This window comes from Cynocephalus volans, chromosome 12, assembly GCF_027409185.1.
Source record: "Cynocephalus volans isolate mCynVol1 chromosome 12, mCynVol1.pri, whole genome shotgun sequence".
Lineage (NCBI taxonomy): Eukaryota > Metazoa > Chordata > Mammalia > Dermoptera > Cynocephalidae > Cynocephalus > Cynocephalus volans.
The window spans coordinates 12,471,837-12,491,570 of NC_084471.1; the positions used below are offsets into that span (position 1 = coordinate 12,471,837).

The 19,734-nt window shown below is 56.2% G+C and overlaps 1 protein-coding gene across 3 annotated transcripts in view; it reads right to left on the minus strand.

Moving 5' to 3' along the window:
- The window catches only part of TRIOBP (TRIO and F-actin binding protein), a 59,428-nt gene that overhangs the window by 14,946 nt on the left and 24,748 nt on the right, over positions 1–19,734 (minus strand). For 2 of the 3 annotated variants that reach the window (XM_063074857.1, XM_063074858.1), the window contains exons 1-5: positions 9,142–9,315; positions 4,260–4,316; positions 1,219–1,287; positions 986–1,075; positions 511–620 (exon numbers count right to left, since the gene is read on the minus strand). In XM_063074857.1, the coding sequence (XP_062930927.1) occupies positions 511–620; positions 986–1,075; positions 1,219–1,287; positions 4,260–4,316; positions 9,142–9,315 (500 nt within the window). Of the gene's footprint in view, positions 1–510; positions 621–985; positions 1,076–1,218; positions 1,326–1,453; positions 1,458–4,259; positions 4,317–9,141; positions 9,316–13,349; positions 13,488–15,633; positions 15,712–18,450; positions 19,516–19,734 lie in introns of those variants that run through there. The other variant, XM_063074856.1, reaches the window with a different exon arrangement.

A 19,734-nucleotide genomic window follows, 5' to 3' on the forward strand; every position in this document is an offset into this window, starting at 1 on the left:
ACTGGCCTATGGTTGAACAGCCAGGGTGTGGCCAGGCTGGGGGACTCCAGCTCAGCTCCCTTCAGCACCATGCTCTGTCTGCTGCCCACCCCATGGGCATCTAGGGTTTACACTGTATGGGGGCTCTGCCATCAGGTAACAGCCCCCCTGCCCCTCTACCCACAGCAGCTTCCAGGGAGTGAGGTCCCTACCCTGGGACAGGTGTGCACAGAGGCCAGAATACCTAGGCCATGCCTCTCCCTAACACAGGCATCTTCTCCAAAGAGCCAAGGCCCCTTTCCCCACTTTCAGGATATGGGGGGATATAAGGAGTGGCAGGTCAAACCTCAAATCCTCAGTGTATTTCTGAATAAAGGTCAAGATTGCTCATTGCCTTCTCCTCACTTTGTTGATAGAGAAACTGAGGCCCAGAAGGAATAGTCCAGGGGCCTCAGGTGAGTGTCCAGAAGCCCACGTAGGGGTACAGGGGTAAGCGCCTCCCCCAAGGCCCCCAGAGAGCTAAGCACATACTTGGTGACATCTGGGGCTGAAGTTGGACGCACAGTTTTCCTCAGAGCCTCGATCCAGTTCCGCCGGATGCCTGAGGTCATGGCCGACAAGGTATAGACAGCATCCTTGGTCTGCAAGTCCACCCCACAGGTAGGTTGCCACATGGCCAGCCCCATGGCTCCCTCCCCACTGTGGACCCTAGGGAGGGTGGCCCTTCCTTCCCAGGAGGGTGTCTAAGGTCTTGAGTCTGCAGTGAGCAGAGAGTGCAAAACCTCCCCTCCTCTAGCCTGGGAAGAGCCCTGCTGGCTGCAAGATTTCTCCAGATACAATATGCTAAGTGTTGGCACCAGAGCTTCTGACTGGCTCTGAGGACAGGGTCTCTGGGCAAATGAGTGATGGGGACCAGTCTTGATAGTGAACCATGATCCACACTGACACCTCCTTGGGGGGGCGTCCAGGCATGCTGACCCCCACCCCCAGCTGCCCAGAGCCTCACGTGGATCTGGAAGCCATAGTTGCGCTGTACTGCGTACTCAGTGACATCCGTGCAGGAACGCAGGTCGATTTCGCCATCCAGCTCATCTGCCTGGAGCAGGAGGGCCCATCATGATCCATGTAGGCCCTGAGAAAACCCACTCTGCTGCCCCCAGCCAGGCCATCCCAGTCCCTTCCAGGGGTCCATCAGCACCAGACAGGGAGATGGATCTGCCCTCCCCTCTACCATCTCACCTCCTCAGCGGTAGAGTCTCTGTAGTACTTGAGGCTGGAATCGGTCAGCACAAACCAGTGCTTCTTCCACTGTGAAGCAGAGGCAGTGGGGAGTGAGGGGAGGGAGGCTCAGAGAGGGCAGAATCAAAGAACCTGTGTATGCAAGTCTGCAGGTATCCTGGGCAGCTGTCAGGTCAACCATTCTGCACACAGTAGGGACAGGAAAGCAGATCAGTCAGAAAACCGAGACCTGAACCTGGCTCCTCCATGTCCTCTCTGAGCCTCAGGAGCAGCATCTGTGGAAGGGGTTGGCTTCTCCCCCACACCTACACTATCCCTTTCCTTTGGAGTCTGCTGTGGATTGACTGAATTATGTCCCCCCAAATTCATATATTAGAAGCTTAATCCCCACCGTAACTGTTGAGGGTGGGAAATCCTATTATGTAATTGAAAGATGGGGCCTTGAAGAGGTGATTAGATTGTAGGACTATGCTGTGGTGAATGGATTAAAAATGCTGGTCAGGGGCATGGTTCTGAGGGCTTTAAAAGGAGAGCATGTGAGAGTCTCTTTCTGTTCCACCATTTTCTGTCATGTGAGACACCTGCACTGCTGTAAAGCCTCAAGTAAAGAAGACCCTCATCAGATGCGTTCCCTGGACTTTGGATTTCCCAGTCTCAGAAACTGTGAGCAATAAATTTCGTTGTCTTATAAATCACCCAGTTCCAGGTATTTCGTTATAAGCAACAGAATCAGACTAATACAGAGTCCTTCTCTGATTTGGTGATGCTCCCAGACCCCTCCTGAAGATTGCCAAGGCTCCTCAAGTACCCCCCACCCCCCAACCCCAGTGCAGATCAGGAGGTGCCATGACCTGTGTCAAGTCACTTGCCTAGCAAGTCAGGGACTAAGTGAGGCAAGTACTTCAGAAGTCTTTTTCCGTATGATCCCTGGATTGCCATAGTGGCCAAGGAAAAAGGTCTCCCAGAGAGTAGGACTGGAAGGAGGCCCAGGTAGGTATCTGAGCACAAGGCACGGTCTGTTTCTTGATCTGCGTGTTGGTTACACTTGTATTGCACGTGTGAGAACGTATCAATTTGTATATCAGTGGTTTATGATCAGGCAGCTTTCTGTAGTGCCTCTTTGCTCCAGCCGGGGTTAGGTTGGCAGGACACATAGGAAAGGGGTGGGAGAACCAGAACAGCCTGATATCACACACGCCACACTCAGCCCACTGCTGGGCTTCTGCTAGTTGAGGTCTGCGCACTGCCAGGGTCCCCCCACATCACCAAGCCCTGTTCATGCTATCTGTTCTTTCAAGTACTTAGTTTTCTTTCCTCAGAAGATGATAAGTTTTCAAGGGTGTGCAAGGACGGCACTTTCTACTTCTACACTGCCTTCCCTGAGAAACAGGATTTTTAGCATCCCAGAGACCTAGGTTGCAACTGGTCCCTCGTTAGCTGGGTGCCTTTAGGCAAATGTCTCCACTTCTCTGAGCCTCACTCTTCTAACCTGTTAAGTAGGGTTACTAAGAAGCCCCTAAGCCTTCTGGTAAGGTGAGAAGTAGCAAACCCTCCCTTGTATGTCTCTATGGCACTTGGCATAGGGACAGGCACCAGGTGGTTGGGTACTGTTTTAAGAGGCCAGCCCTCTTAGAACCAGTCTGCTCTCACTGAGTGGACTGAGTTGCTGCTTGGGACCTCAAATGCCTCTCTGTAAACTAGAACAGAGGCTCTATGCCAAATGCTTTCTTTGGCCCTTCCAGGCCTAGCCTAAGACTGTCTGAGATGGGAGCTGGATGGAGGTCCATGGGCCTCAGGTGCCCGAGTTCTAGGCATGGGTCTGCCAAGGTGCCACTAGGCCTGGAAGAGATCAACACCCTTGTGGGCCTGTCTCCTGTATGTGCACCAAGGGGGCTGGGCTGGCTGAACTCCCAGGGCCCTTCCAACTTGGACATTCCAAAACCCTGTGATAGAGGATGAGTAATGGCCAGTTCTGGGTGGGGCCCATAATCCTTCTGCCCTCTGGGGACCCTGGGTGGGGAGGCCGGAAAGGGGTCACTGGCAGAGTGCCAGGCCTTGTGTGAGCCTGGAGAGCAGCCACTAAGGGATGGGCAGGCAAGTAGTCAGCGGGTACAGAAGGCTATGGGCTGGAGGGAATAAAACACGTGGGCAGGAAACACAATGAGATTCCCTTTGGCTCTGAGCCCTCCCTGGCATGTGGGCTGCATGCAGACCCAAGCCACAGGCGCATGCCGGGCAGGGTTGGGGGGTTGTCCCCCCCAGGCCCGGTGGGCAGGGAGCCAGCTCCAGCTCCCAGGCTCTAGACTTGCAGCCGAAGGGAACAGCTGGTGAAATGGCCACTGTCCCTTCTGGTTCTAAGGACAGATACATTAGAGGAAGGGAAGGGTCATTAGCTGAACCCACAGTAGGTACCAGGGTCTGTGTGGGACCTTTTACGTGCTTCATCTCTGTGACTTTGTTATCCACTCTGGAAAGAACTAGAGTTTTCCATTATGATCATGTCACAGATGTGACCATGGAAGCCAGGAGCAGGCTGTGACCTGGCCAATGGGGCCCCAGGTTGGGTAGCCTTTGGAGCCTATATTCTGAGCCCCAGGGATGAGCTGCTGGGAATCTGTGTGTGTCAGGCCAGATGACCTCCATGAACCCTTCCACCCCAGACCCTTGAATCCCCAGACAGGGTCAGCATGAGGTGGGAGGGCCAATAGCTCTTGGTGAGGGTGGGGGATGGAGCACAAGCTTGCAGGGCTAGCAGACCTCGACCCCTGGTGACTTTTACACACTGCAGATTGCTCCAGCAGGCAGAGAGGACCAGCAGCCTCTGCCCTTCCCACCCCCGCAGCCCAGGCCCTCTTTCCAACTGAATAAGAAATGCCCCACCCCCAGAGTTTTCACTCTGGCCCTCACGTTGGACCTCACCCCCACCCGCCTGAGGCCAGGGTCTCCAGAAGGCTGAACAGGCCAGGGAAGCAGCTCACTCCTGGGCTGCCCCCAGCAGTGGCACAAGCCAACCTCCTCCGCTCCGGCTTCAGCCCTCCTACCTCTCCAGGTTCGTCCAAGATTGACATCCATCCCTTCTTGAAGTTGAGCAGATCGGGCTATGGGAGATGAAGAGGCAGATGAGTCAGGCCCAGCAGGAAGCCAACTGGGTTGGTGAGAAGGGGGTGCTGCACCCATCCTGCCCCAGTCCTGTAAGAATGAGGTCCTGGGAAGCCAGCAGAGAGGACGAAGAGCCCAGGCTAAATCCAAGCAGGCTCCCCAGCCACTGAGGCAGCCTTGGCCCCTTTCTCCAACTTCTGGCATTCTCTAAGAGCCAAAAGGCTGGGCCAGGTGGAGGGCACATACACCACAGATGTCCAGGTCCCTTCCCATCGGCCAACTTCCTCACCCAAGAGTGGGAGAGAGGGGACTGAGAGAACGTGGCCTGTAAAAAGAGATGCCTAGAGAGCTCGGAGAACAGCCCAGAACAGCAGGGCATAGTGAACAGTCCAGTTCCTTTCTCTGACAAGGCCCAGGTGGCCCACCGGGAGAATACCTTCATGCTCCTGCCCATTCCCAACCCACTGACCCTTCTGCAATCTGCCCAACCAGTCTTGCCCATCCCTCATCTCCTGGAGACCCTGAAAGGTAGAGCCAGTCCCAGGCTGGGGCCAGAAACCTCTGGGCCCCCATCGATCTCTTTGGGAAGGCCAGGGTGATGGCACCTCAGTCCTGGCAAGCCCTACCTGCTGGGTGCTACCCAGGGGGACACAGCCCTGGGGTCTGGGGGCTCCCAGCTGCAGCATGTTCCAAGGGGCCTGTGAGCTAGGAACCCCCACCCAAGCCTAGATGAAGATGCTCATCTGGCATTTTTCTAACCATGTGCATCTAGTGGGTGCCAACCACCAGACCCTCCCTGCCTGAGGGAGACCTCTCTCATCTAGGTGCCAATCCCTCTGCAGTATCAGCTCCTGCCTACTGGCAGGGAGGAGAGCAGAGAGGGCCAGGATGGAGGGCAGGGAGGAGGCGGCCACCTGTTGCCATGGCTCTGAGCCCACCTATCAGTGCCTACATCATGGCTTTCCCAGGCCAAGGTGTCTGATTGCATGGAGGGAGTTGATGTCATGGCTCAGTGGGATGGGTGGTGACAGTGGCAGCTGGAAACCAGAGCCACCTGACCTGGCCACCTCTCCTGACCCACCCCGCTTATCCCCAAGGAGCCCCTTATCCTTCCTTCTCCTCAGATGAAGGAAGTGGACTGAGAACACTTGGGTCAGCAGCCTGGATATCCAGACCATCCACAGCCATGTCAGGGGACCTCAGCAGTCTGGCAGTCCCTCCCCTGTGGGTGCATCCCTGTCTACCTGTCTGAGCGAGAGGACACCCTGCATACCTGTCTAAGGGAAGGGATACAGGCTCTGCTCTGAGCTGGGAAGCCCTGGGGCTGTATTCGTTCTGTCTGCTCTCTATTCTGCCCACCAGTCTCCCACTTGTGATGGAGGCTGCCCAGAGTGGTCCCAAGCTAAGATTAAAGACTGGTGACCACATCTGGCTCCACTTCCCTTTGGACTGGGATCTTCTGGGGCCCCAGGGCTTGGCATTGGGCCTGGCCACAGCAGGCCTCAGAGAAAACTTGCTGAATAAATATCTATCCTCTTCTACCTCCCTGTCTAAGTTAGTGTGCTTTTTGGGCAGCCCCCCCACACTTCCCATCCTGGCCCTGAGAAGCCAGGCTTCCTAGGCCCATGGAGCTGGCATCACCAGGCAGACCCAGGGGAGAGCCCCTGGGAGGGCCAAGCAGAGGACACAGCCAATCAACCCTGGGCCAGAGCTGGGAGATGACCACGGGCTCAAGTGGCTGAGCAAGGGCTCCCCAGCCAGAATGACAGACTGGGACCCCTGGGCCTGCCCAGGAAGTGTAGTCGCTGTGACTTCCCTAAGTCATATCCCCTGTCTGAGCCCTGGCTGCCTGATGTGGCCAATGATAGTGGATCCTGCCCTCCCCCCAGATTTCAGAGAAGACTGAATGTGCCATACACGGAGAAGCCTGGTGACCCTCCAGAGGCCAGTACAGACTCACTGCCACGACATGGCACTGCAACCTTGGGAGAGGAGACCACCATCACACACTTTTAAACCCTTTTGCAGGGGAACCTGAGCCCAGGGTCAAAGGTCTAATAACCTAAATCTCTTGCGTGGCACCTTCACACACCGCTCCTCAGGCCCAGCCATCTCTCCTCTACCTGCAGGAGGTCTGGTTTCTCCTTTTTCCTTTCAGGAGCACTGACAGGCTCTTACAGGCCCCCCCACACACCTTGGCCAAATGTCAGCCCTGCCTCCCACCTGGGTCATGGACACAGCCCCCTCTATGCACACACTGCCAGAGAGACCCAAACAAAAAGGCCTCGTATCACAAGCTTGCTAAAATCTCCCAGAATGGCTCCAGGTGGATTCAAAACAAAGTCCAGCTGCCTCAAGATGGCACAAAAACCTCAACCCACTCTTGCAGCCTGGCCTCCCCTTTTCGAGGAGCCCCATGTTTATACCACCACACAGTCCTCATGATGCCCACACACCAGGACTCAGGGCCCTTCCCACATGCCCGTGTCCTCCACCTCAAATACTAGGCTTCCTCCTTCTCTGCTGACCAGGCAAGCCCCTACTCATGCCTTAGGACTTGGCTTAATTGCCACCTCTGAGGTCCCTTCCCCAATACCACATGCTGCACCACCAGCTGCCCTCTGTGCTGCTTTCCCACGGCCCTTGGCGAGACCCCTGTTGCATCTGCAAGGCCATTTATCCCTCACAGGCTAGGCTAGAAAGTTCACAGTCGGGCACCCATCACAGACAGGGGGCTCAGGGAGTGTTTGTAGACATTTCTTTTTTGAAGCACCAGGCACTGTTCTCGGCCAGGAAATCAGCTGTGAATGAGTGCTGTGGCCCCTGCCCTGGTGGATCTCAGGAGACAGACAGTAAACAAGTGAACAAGTATATAATTTGATGCTCGGCAGTGGCTGGGGAATGAAGCTCCAGGAGCAAAGCTGCACCAGGGCTAAGGCAAAAGGGGGTGGAAAGGCATCCTGACTCCAGGCCCAGCCCCAGAATCACCAGCTGTTAACAGTGATCACGAGCCTCCCCTTTGTTCTGAAACCTTTTTTGGCTCCCCATTGCCCCCAACCAAAGCCCAAATTGCTTTCCCTACCTTGAGGCCCTCCTTCCCAGGCCCCTCCTTTATGCTCTCTCCAGTCCCCCGGCACAACCAAGCAGCTTGGCCCCACGCTGCACCCCCGTGCCATGCTCCTGCCTCCCTAGAACATTCTGCCCTCCTCCCCAGGCCAACTTCACCTGACAACATCCTACAATTACAGAAGACCATCTTCCTCGGGAAGCCCTCCTCCCACCATCACGGATGTGCTGTCCCTCCTCCAAGCACCCCCCACACACTTCCGCTTGCTCAGCACAGGCTGCCCCAGGAGAAGCAACTATGTACTTCTTATCTCTCCCGGGAAAGAAAAGTGGAACAGACCTGGATACAAATTCTGGCTCAGCCAGGGACCAACTGCGTCACCTGGGACATGTTACTTCACCTCTCTACCCCTCCGTTTCCTCATCTGTGATGGGGTCATCACCACAAAGGATCAACTCCGGTAATGTGAAAGCGCCCAATTCAGGACCTGGCAAGCACCCAGCAGGCAATGCAGCCTCGCTCCCCCTGGCCCCAGGACACTGACTCAGCTCCTCCCCCCACATCCCCCTCTGCTCCCTGATGGGGAAGGGGAGGCTGCTGAGGACAGGAAGGGCCAGCAGGGAGGTGGCAGGATATGCATAGGCGAGGAAGTCCAGGAGGCAGCAGCCAGGTCATCCCACTCACAAGGGCAGGAACCCCGCGGGCCACACTCCCAGTAGCCCAGCCCACTCTGCATCGGGGTCTCTACTCACTTGAAGGGGTACAGCGCAAGTGCACACACATCCTGCTTGTCCTCCCCCCAACCCCAGGAGGGCCGCCAAGCTGTCAGAACCTCCCTACCGCACTAGCCCATATCAGAAGCAGCTCCACCCCTCCAGAACATCATGGTCAGGAGGCCTGACTGACCTGGAAAGGGGCTACTCTTTCCCTTACACTCAGAGTGACCTCAGACAATTCACCAATGCCCCTCCTAAGCCTCAGTTTATCAGTCTGTGAAATGGGGAGAACATTGAACTCAGTTGTGAGATTCAATATAATTATGGCACAGGTATTAATAGAGCTTGGGTAGAGCTCATTCCCCAAGAGAAAGGCAAACCGCTGTCATCGTGTCCCCACCCCCACTCGCGGGCTTGCCCCACCCAAGGCCCCAGCGTCGCTCCGAAGTGGCAAGTCCCGGAGAACATTGTATCCCGCCATTTCAGACGTCCCAGGATGAGCTCCCCGACCATGGGGTGGGGCGGGCCGGCCCCTTCTCACCACCCATCCTCGGGCCAGCGCCCACACGGGTGGCCAGCCTTCCCAGGCCCGAGTCAGCGCGACCCAGCCTAGCCAGGGAGCGCCTCTTCCCAGCTCCAGGAGAGACCCCAGCCCCAGGCCAGGCCCATGTCCGCTCCTCCCGCGGCCCTGGGAGCCCTGGCCGCTTGGGGGAATCAGGTCTTCACCGAGGGGGCTGGTGGGAAGTGGCATAAGGTCACCCCGAATCCACCGTAACCGGTGCTGCAAAAGTGGAGGACGGGGTGTCCAGGACGGGGAGTTCCCGCCTCCTCGGGGTCGCCTGGGCTCCTGGGGGCGACGCGGTGAGGGAAGGTGAGGAGGCGGCTGCGGCGGAGGTGAGGCAGGTCTGGCCGGCCCCCGCCGCTGGGGTCGCCCTGTCTCCCGGCCGAGATCTCTTCTCGCCTCCGGGAAGTTCGGAGGGAGCTACCCGGGAGTGGGGCGGCCGGGCTCAGCCTCAGGGGGCTGCCCCGGGGGGCACTCACCGTCATGGCGGCGCCCCGGGGCGGCGGGAGCAGGAGGCAGGAAGGTGGGAGGTGCCCTCGGGCCGGGCTCAGCGGCGCGGGGATCCCGCCGCCGCCGCCCCTCTCGGCCGCCCGCCGCCGCTCCTCCGACCCTTCCCTTCCCCGGCGCTGCCCCGGCCCCTTCCATCCGCCCATAAAACTTTTTTTTTTTTTTTTTTTTTTCAAACTTCCTGGGAGGACCCGGGCGGCCCAATGGGCGGCGGCGAAGCCGGGACAAACAGCGGCGGGGGCCGCGGGCAGGCCAATAGGAACGCGGGACAGGCCCGGGGCGGGGCCGGCGCGACGGGACGGGCGCTCGAGGGCGGGCGGCCGGGCGGGCGGAGGGCGGGGCGGGCCGGCTCCTGCCGCCGGCGCGCTGCGAGGAAGGAAAGGCCCGGCGTGTAGGTGATTCTGTCCGGCCGCGGCGCAGACGTGGGGGCTGCAGGCGGTCGGCCGCGACCCCCTCGTCGCCCGGGCTACGGCTCCCAGCCCCAGCCCCGAGCCGCCGGACGGAGCGATGGGTCCACTAGGGCTTGGCGCCTGGGTTGCATGAAGACGTGGGCAAAGCACTCAGTACAAACGACTCAGCGGTTGCCACTCGCCGAGCCTCGCTCCTTACCTGTGTGAGTGACCTTCATCCTCACCACAGACCTCAGAGGGAGGTCTCCTTATCCCCATTTACTACCGAGAAAACGGAGATTCAGAGAGGTGAGGCGACTTGCCCAAGGTCACACAATAAGAAGGGACAGAATTCCTAGAAGGAAGCTGTGCACGAAGTGAGTTCTTCAAGGGTAGAGCCTTGCCCAGATGACCTCTACTCACAAGCGGGTCTTTTTTGGTTAGGAACTTTGGGTTGTCGGGTGAGGACCTACACTCCTTGCTCATGCTCCCAGAACACTTGGTGGTTTGTTAGAGGCTCTTATCTTGCAGGAGCTCGTTTGAGTCCTGCAGATGGAGGAGGGACCTTGGTGGAATCTGTTGCTAAATGCACGGGGTAGCTTGTGTAGCATAGTGATTCGAACCCTGTGTTACCTTAAGGTTCTTAACTTCTCTTTGCCTCGATTCACTCTCTGTAAAGTGGGGTAATGCCTTATGAGGTTGCTGTAAGGATTAAGTGTTAATTCAGGTAAAGCACTTACAACAACCTCTTTATCCGTAGTTAGCTATCCTTAGTAGGGACAGGGGAACTTGGAATAATTGCCATTTCGATTATTCTGCCATCTTAGTTTGGAGTTCAAAAATTATTGCTCTTTTAAGTACTATGCCTATTTGCGGATAAATGAATGGAGGCCCTGGAAGCTGAAGTTCTTTCCCAGCATTTCCCTCTGGGAGTCCCTCCACCAAAGTCCGTCTAACTGTAGTTTTCCCACCCTATCCCAGCACCTCACTCAGGCATTCAGTTCTTGCGAGAAGGAGTGAACAGAGACCCCACCTACCACCAGGGTTCTGGCCCAGTGGCCTGGGCACCAAATAGCACCAACCTCCTTGCTGGTTTCCTGGCCTCTGGGATTCTCCTTCTCGTACTCTCAACCCAGTGACCAGACCACACCCTTGCTGAAATTTCTTCAGTACTTTCCCAGTGCTGATAGATTAGCTCTACAATCCTGGTCTAGGCAGTGTGTCCATTATAATCTGGCACTTGCCTCTCGTCCTCTGTCCTCACGCACTTTTGACATGCTAGGGATACACAACGCTGGACTACTGGAAATCCCCAGGATAAGCCAGGTCCTCTGTACCTCCTGACTGCACATGTTCTCTGCTGTTTCTGGAATACATCTCTTCCTGTCTTCTGTGCCCCAACACACACATACTCTCATACACTCATTCTCTCTCTCTCCCTCCTCCCTTCAAATTTTGTTTGCCTGCAAAATTCCTGCTCACCCTTCAAGTCTCAGTCCAAAGGAAGTCAGTGTCCTCAGCTGATTCCTTGCCCAGTGCTCCCTCCAGCTGACTCCTTGATCAGTACTCCCCACATCTGTTGTTGCTCAGTGCTCCCCATGTCTGCTCCTTGTCCAGTGCTCGCTGCATCTGACTCCTTGCCTAGTGCTCCCTGCATCTGTACATTCCCCTACTAAAGGGGTGACCACACTGTTCTAACCAGTTACATGTCAGCATCCTCACCTAACTGTGTTCCTTGTGGGCAGGGATGGACTTTTTTGTCTATATCTCGGAGGCCAATCCAGGGCCTCGGCCCACATTACCACCTCAGTAAACATCAGTCAAATGAAAGAACCGCAACTCACCCCAGCAGGGCCTAGATGGCACAGCCTCAGAGACTCAGGAGTGAGTTATGAATCTAGCAAAGACCAGAGCTACCAAACTTTGGGTTATCCAGTCTCAAACAATTACGCTATTGAGAATAAGGTAAGGTTCATGAAGGGCCACAATAGTCCAAAGCACACAAGTTAGGGGCAGAGACAGAACCCAAGCCCAGGCTTTCTGGCACTTGACGATCAGCTAACTTCACTAGTTCAGCCTGAAAGATGTTTGAAGCTGCTCCGAGTCACTGTCTGGGAGACCCTACTGGCAGTTGTATCCCTAGCTCCTGATTTTCCTCATTCCCAGATGAGAAAACAGCTGCAGCCAAACTCACTAAGCCTCAGTTGCCACATCTGTCTAATGGGGAAAGTCTGTGGAGACTCAGAGGGCTACAGGATGCGGGGGTGGGGGGTGGGGAGATGGGAGTGGGTTGTAAACACGTGGCTCTGAGGCCAACCAGAGCAGGGTTGAATTCACCTCTGCCCTGGCCCCCTGTGTGACCTGGAATAAGTGACTTTTCCTCTCTGAGCTTGACAATATGAATCTAACTGCCCCTGGTGGTGAGGGTCATGGGCAGTCAGCATGCCACACACTGAACACGGAGTTGGGCATATAGTAGGTACACAGTAATTGCTGGTTATCATCACCATCATTTTTTTTTTTTTTTTTTTAAAAGATGACCGGTAAGGGGATCTTAACCCTTGACTTGGTGTTGTCAGCACCGTGCTCTCCCAGTGAGCAAACCGGCCATCCCTATATGGGATCCAAACCCGTGGCCTTGGTGTTATCAGCACCACACTCTCCCGAGTGAGCCACAGGCCGGCCCCATCACCATCATTGTTATCCCAGAGTGCTTTTCCCCACTTCTCTCCCCCTTTTCTCTACCAAGGACTTACCTGCCCCCTCTTGCCAGACCTGCTGTGTGTTGGTGACCTTTGGTTAGTCTGATAAGGTAACTCCTGCCCAAGCTTGAAGGTACCACCCTACCCAGATAACCATGTTTGCCCAATCGCCCTCAGTGCCTTATCCCCTAGAGAGCAGCATAAAGGAAATTATGAAGTGAACAGGAAAGTTTGTGTTCGGACGACCTCCCTCCCACGTCTGTGCGTCCTCCTCTCCCTGATTTCTCCCTGATTTCTCCCTGCAGCCCTGAGAGTCTCCATAGATTTTTTTCCCCAATAGACAGATGTGGCAACCAAGGCTCAGAGAGTTGGACTGCAACCCTTCTCTCATGTGGGAATGAGGAAAATCAGCTCATCTACACCCCAGCTGTGTGACCTCCGGCAGATCAGCTCCGTAGAGGGACGTGCTCTCTCTAAGATGTGCAACCCAGTTATCAAGGCAGCCTGTCACTGAGAAAAGAGACCCCCTGAGCCAGCTCGTGGCCCCTGGAGATGGCTAGGCCCCTTCTCTCCCACCGTGAAGGGGGTGAGAGGGAGCCAGCCGCAGCTGCCTCCCCCCACTGCCCTTGAGAAAACCCCACCCTGAGGCCTGAGCGTTTCCAGTCCTCTCTGGGCAGGGATGGGTTATGTAATGCCAGCTGTTGGTGAAACTGGCTCAGGCCTAAGGCTGAGACACACTCGGCAATCCCAGAGCCCATCGCAGCCCCCCACCCCGCCCCCACCTGGCTCCCCTTGGCCCAGGGCTGGTGAGAAGTTGCTGATTGGAGGCTTTCAGCTGTTAGATTATTCAATCACCCTCACTCTGAAAACCGAAAACAGCCCCCATCCCTACCCTGGAGATGGGAAAACCCACCCCTTGGTAGACAGCAGGGGAGCCTAGGAGCTCTGCTTCCCCCTCTCCTTTCATGTGGGGGCTCCAAATCCCTGCTTATCCCCCATTCTCTCTTCTTTACCTAAAGCCAGCCTCCTCCCTTCCCTCCCCCTCTCTGTCCACCCTTGCCCCTCCAGCCCCCGCTGGAGCCAGCCTACCCTTTGCCACCTGAGGACCCCCAGAGACAGCAGGTACGGATTGAACAGCGTGGGCCGGTCCCCGGGCATCCGCCATGAGGTCACCAGTCGGCCCTTGAGTGGGCTCTCAGCCTTGCCCTCTGCTGGCCTCTTGTCTGCCTGTCAAACAGGGTCCATTGTTGGCCCCAGGTCCCTTTGGTGGGATGGGGGCATCTCTGGCCACAGCCACCCCTGCCCATTCTGCCATGCCCATCGCAAAGTCCCAGGGTTCCCATCTTCCTCCCCTCCCAGAGCTGTCAGGAAAGAGTGTTAATGTGGCCACCTATGTTGTGTTTGACTGACAGGGCTCCTAGGGCTCAGCACCCTTGGAGATGTGCACCTCAACACCCTAAAGTCCAACCACAGGCTGTCAGCAGGAGGGGAGGGTGGACCACAGATGACTGTTCTGCCCACATAGTGTTTGCAGATTATTTTGCACTAGCTTCCAATGTTAAACAGTCAAGAAATTTGACGTATAAATACATATTTCCAGTCTCTTTTGAAATATCCAAAGATGTGGAAACTCTGGGCCCATCTTCCCCATGACAACACCATCTAGAGCCAAGGGGTCACACAAGTGCCCCCAGTCCTCACTCTTTCACCTTCGTTAGCTGCCTGGCCTTCAGGGCGTTAGGTTTGTGACCCCAGCTTAAGTGAAAGGAATGAGTCCCAGACTTCTACAGACACCTCTGGCAGAACTCCCAAATGCTCCACCTTTGGAGTCATCCTTGTTGGGGAAACCAAGGCCCCAGTAAAGCAGAGAGACTTGCCCTAAGTCACCTAGCAGGTTACTGGCAAAGATAGGACAGATCCCAGGTGGCCCAACTCTCCAGAATCCAGATTGTCTGGAAGCAGAACTTGAAGCATCAAAGCAGAGGTCCAGGAGGGTTTTGGGGGAAGGACTGCCCCCCACCCTGCTAACATCCCCCATCACAGCCCTGACCACATGGCATGGGACTGTCTCACTACACTGAGCTCCATTCCATTGTGGTGCTCCAACTAACCTCTGACCACACCCACGCACACAGAAGGGGCTCACTAAGTGTATGTGAGTGAATGAATGAATGAGGTATCAATTCTGTCCAGTGGAGGCTGTCCAGGGGTGGATCGAGAAGTTTTCCATGTTGCCGAGAGGGGCCTATTTCATGGGGACTAGAGGGTACCCCTGTATTTCTATTTCCTCTTTGTTCACAAACTCTGGCTCCAGGAAGTGTGAAGAAATAACCCAGAAAGAGGAAGAGTGAAGTTGTCAGAGCCCCCATGAGGGCTGGGAGCGCCTTTAGTGATCAGAGTCCCCTGTCCCCTCTGCATTTCACAGATGGGAAGACTGGCCCACCAAGCAGGTAGCACTGCTTGCTGTGGGAGACCAAGCAGGGAGTCAGGGCAGAGCCAGGAAGCAATGTGGGCAGGGGTGGGGGTCCCGAGCCCTGGGTTCTCGTTTGCGTCCAGCCATTGACTGTGTGACCGGGGATGTCTCCCCTGCCTCTTGTTTCCTCATCATAGAATCCCCTCAGCACTGACTAGGGCAGGGCTCCAGGCTGCCCAACAAATGCTCCCCTGTCACACCTGGCTTTTCAGGAGGCGGCAAGAGGAATAGCAGGACGAGGGAAACACAGCCCCGAACAGTCTGTCTGGCTCTTCCCTGCCTCCCACTGCCCAGCCCTCAGCTGTGGCCTCACCTCTCTGGAGGCTGCGGGTGATGAGAACAGTGTGTTTCCGGGTGCGGGGAGGGGCGGGGCATAGCTGTGCTCCAGCTCCAGCCAGGCCTCAGTCCCATGGGCCCTGTCCCCTGCACACGCCTCTCCCGCCTCCAGGACGCTGGAGACTCTCCAGACCCAGCTGACTGTGGGCACCTTCTCAGCCTCTTCAAAACTTCTCTGACTCCAGCTCCTGGAAGCACTACCCTTTCTCTCAGCCTGGCCCAGCCCTCCAGAACCAGAAAGACCTTCCCCTCAGAGACCATCAGGGCCAAACCACCGACATTTGCTCAGGGAATGATTTGCTTTTCAGGGCAGCCTAGCAAGTGAGAAGCAGAGCCCTGGGCTTCTGACCCCAGGATCATTCATCCACCCATGTCTCCATGCCAGAAGGTGGGTCTGCTGACCAGCTTCTCCAGGGCCTCTCTTCTCAAGGCCCTGCCATACATAGAGATGACCCCGTGGCAGGGCCAACCTTGGTCTGGATAACCCCAGAGCTCTTCTGGGGAACTCAGCCCACCTCCAACCCGACTTCCCTCCCTATGTGCCCATGCCCATGACCCAACTACCGAGTCTGCCTGCTTCTGGTCAGTTAGTGAGTCTTGGCCTCTGCTTGGTTCTGACTCCGCAGGCTCCTCTGGTTGGAACTGGAGATAAGAAAGAACACAGCTTAGCCCAGGTTATTCCCCAGGTCCACCAATTTATCCACCTTCTCATCTATCCATTTGTCTTCCATCCATCCAACATCCATGTAGCATCCAGCATTAATAGACCAATGTATCCATCCAACCATCCAGTGTCCACCCTACTTTACCCACCATCTCATCTATCCAACATCCGTTATCTATCACCCATTCATATATCCATCCTCTGTTTATTCATAATCTGTCCATCCATCCAACATATATTCATCTACTCTTCCTTCCAACATTCATTCACCATCCATCACCCAACATTTATTCATCCAAGCATCCATCTGCTCATCACCATCATCTAAGCAACATCCATCTATCCAGCACTCAGCATCTGTCCACCATTCATTCATCACCATCTATCTGGCTGGCCGGTTGGCTCTGTTGGTTAGAGCACAGTGTTCTAACACCAAGGTCAAGGATGCAGATCCCCACAGTGGCCAACCACCACAAAAAAAAAAAAAAAAATCACCCTTCTATCCATCCAATATGTATCTTTTTATCATTTGTCCAATATATATCACCTGTCTGTCTCCACTCACACCTCCATTGTCCATCATTCATCCATCACTTACCCACTGACCCATTGTCCTCCATCTGTTTCTTGCATTCACTCAAACACCCGTGTATCCACTGATCAACCGTGCACTGAGCTGAGCCCTCCTTTATGTGAGGCCAGGGACCAGGGCTACAGAGATAACATAGGCACAGCTCCTGCCCCCATAGAGCTCATGTTTCTTATGGGGAAGTGACAACCCGGTGTGACAGATGGAGGGAAGCAAAACCACCAAGCCCAGCGGGACAGCATCGCCAGCCTGGGGGTGGGGCAGGTACTCAGGGAAGGCTTCTCAGGACAGGGCACCTGCCCTAAGACTTGAACAATGAACAGGCGTTTGGTGGGTGAAAAAGGAAGGGAAGAGAATCCTAGGCAATGGGAACAGCATGTGCAAAGGCAGGGAGGTATGCACACACAGCCCTGTGGCCAGCTCAGCACTAGAGGCAAATCTGGGATGGAAGGAAGGGCAGGAGGCCTTCAATGCCATGCCAAGGACCTCCCCGGAGGGGAGCAGCTGGAGCCCCGGCAGGACCTGGTGAATGCCTCTGCTTTGTCATCTGTGAACTGCCCTTAAGCACCTAGTGCTCCTACCCTCCCTAATCACCATCTCCTGGCCCCCCCAGGGACCCCTGAGCCACACCATGGACTAACTCCAGCTGAAGAGCCTTTCCGACCTCTCACCTTGCTTTTGGCCGGGCCAGCCTGCAGCACCCTGCATCCACTGGACACAGCATCTTGTCCTCCCAGAGCCTCCCGTGGTCTGTCTCCCCAACAAGCCTGACAGCAACTTGAGGGCACAGCCAGGCTGGCTCTTCCTTGCATCTCTGGTGTCCATGCATTGAATTGACTACGGGTCAACTGATAAAAGCCACAGGGAAAAATGCAGGGGAGGGGGTTCCCTGGTTCTGCCATGGGCGCAGGGCTTCACAATGTGGTAGTTAAAAGCACAGGCTTTGGAGTAAATGCTTTGATGTCATTTCTCACAACTCATGCATGTGCGACCCTCAGTAAATGCCTAAGAAGTCAGCCTCAGTTTCCTCATCCATAAAATGGGGATAGTAGCAGCTGCCTCGCGTCCACCTGAGGCACAGACAGCAAAGCGTGTGAAGCACCACGCCCGGGACCCGGCACATGGTAAGCCCTCTGCCTGGAAGCGCTCATCATCCATGGAGGTAGCCATGTTGGTCACCAGGGACATGAGGTGGGCTTGGAGGCACAAGCCTCCACATCACCCCGATGGTGCCTGTCGAGGAGGTTTTATAGAGGGAGACTGAGGCCAAGAGAGGTTGGGTGCCCAAAACCACTGTGTTCCTGATGAACTGAAGCTAGGTTGCAGGGCTCTGGCCTCCAGGATCCTCTCCACCCACCATCCTCAGATAAATACTCTGGGCTTCAAGGTAGCACCAAGTAACACTGAAGCTGGGGAAGGGACTTGGTGAGCGCCCACTGCATGCCCGCTTTGGGCCTACTTTGCACGTGGCCCTTATTTAAGCAGCCTGTCTTGGCAGCCAACTTGACCCAATGAGTATGCAACCTCTTCTCTCTGTCTGTGAACAGCTGTAGGGGCCAGGGTGGGGTAAGCAAGGCTGTCCTGGACCCAAGAACTTGGAATACAGCGGGGGGAGGGGACACGACACATTGGCTGCTGTCCACGCAGGGTCAGGTACAAGCCACTAGACAGAACATAAACCAGGTGGTGTGGGACCAGGATGGGAGACCCTAGCCAAAGCATCTTGCTTGAGGCCTCAGGGTGATCTGCACTGAGCAGACTGGTGTCCCACCTGCCCAGCCCTGCCAGCTGTGTGATCTCGGGCAAGTGGCTTAACTCCATGACCCAGTATCCTCATCTGTAAATAAACAGTGCCTTTCTCATCAGGTTGCTGTGGAACTAAATGGGGAAAGTACACATAAAGTGTTCAGACCAAGGCCTGGAACATTGTAAATGCTCAAAAAAGTGTTGGTCATTATTATTGCTGTTCAGTTTGGAGGTGGGGATGGGCTTTGGTCAGCAGGGAGGATTAGGTCTGAGGCTTTTAGGGTGTTCAGCTGCTGAGGTGACTCCAAAGGGAGGTCCTCTAAGGAGACTTGTCTGGAGTGGGCTGACTCTCTGGCTACCCTCAGAGGTGGGACTGACTTACCTCCAGCTCTGATGAACCAGGGCCCTCTGCAGGGCTCCTGCTCCCTGGCTGGCCCATCTGCTGCAGACCAGCCATAGTTGAGGTCTCTGGTCCACTTGTCACTTTGGTCTTTGGCCACTGGGTGGAGGTGCAGGCAGGGCTGGGTGGCTGGGCTGGGCTCTGGGGTCTTTGCCCAGGACTGTGTCCATTGACCAGGGTCACCTCGGCCCAGCCTTCAGGATGGCTGTGTTGCTCTAGCTCCAGAGCACCCTTTGTGTCCGGCGAACCCAGCTCTGGCCCTGAAGCCTTGGCTGGGTCACCCCAGTGTCTGGCTGGGTCCTTGTGGGGCAGCCGGGCCTGCAGGAGCTCTAGGAGGCCTTCCCAGTCCAGCCTTGGGAGCTGGGCCCAGGCCCCCTCTCCTGGTTCCCGGAGAAGGCCCAACAATTCCCTCCAGTCAAGTTCGAATCTCCTCTCAGGGCCATGCGGGTGCGGGCACACTCCCTCAGCCCCCCAGCCCATGGCAGTGGGTGTGTCAGGTGGCCAGGACTGCAAGAGTGCTGTGGGGCCTACCCAGGAGTGCTCTGGGGGCTTCATGGGCTGATGGGGACAGGACAGCTCCGGCAAGCTGCTCCAGCCGCTCTGGCCTGGCTTCTCCAGGGGCTCCTCCCAGGCCTCTGACTGCCCCCAGCCCACCCTGTACTCCCTGGGAGGGCCCTCCCATGTTCCCTCCAGGGCTCTGGCAGCCCCCACGCTGGGCTCCCCACGTCCTTGAGAGTGCCCAGGGCTCAGACCCTCCTCCTGGATGCTCCAGCTCCTCTCCAGGTGTTTGTGGGGACCCTGGGACCCTCGCGGCTCCCCCTGACTCTGCCACACCCCCAGAGGCTCTCTTGGACCCGTTTGGCCACTCTCCAGAGGTCTGTCTCTCCGTGGCTTCCTCTCAGGGGTCTTGGCTGATGTCCTGGAGGGTAGTGAGGACCCCTGATGCCACTGGTCCCCCTCAGCTCGCCTCTCAGGACTCCTGGGATGAAGGGGCTCTGCTCGGCTCCGCCGGGTGGGTTCTGCCTGCTTGGCAGGGGGCTTGGTCACCTGAGGATGAGGTGAAGGGGTAGGTGAGGCTCTGGGACCCCAGCTGGGTGACTTGTCTGTCATAACCAGGCCCTGGGAGAGGCAGGGCTGTGTCCTCACGACAGCCTGGCTCAAAAAGTACATATGGGGTCTCTGAATTCCCTTTCTGGGGGGGTCAGCTCTTCCTCTCACCCACTTTCCTCAGTTCTAGAAAGAGCTCTGCAATCAGCTGCTCAGTTC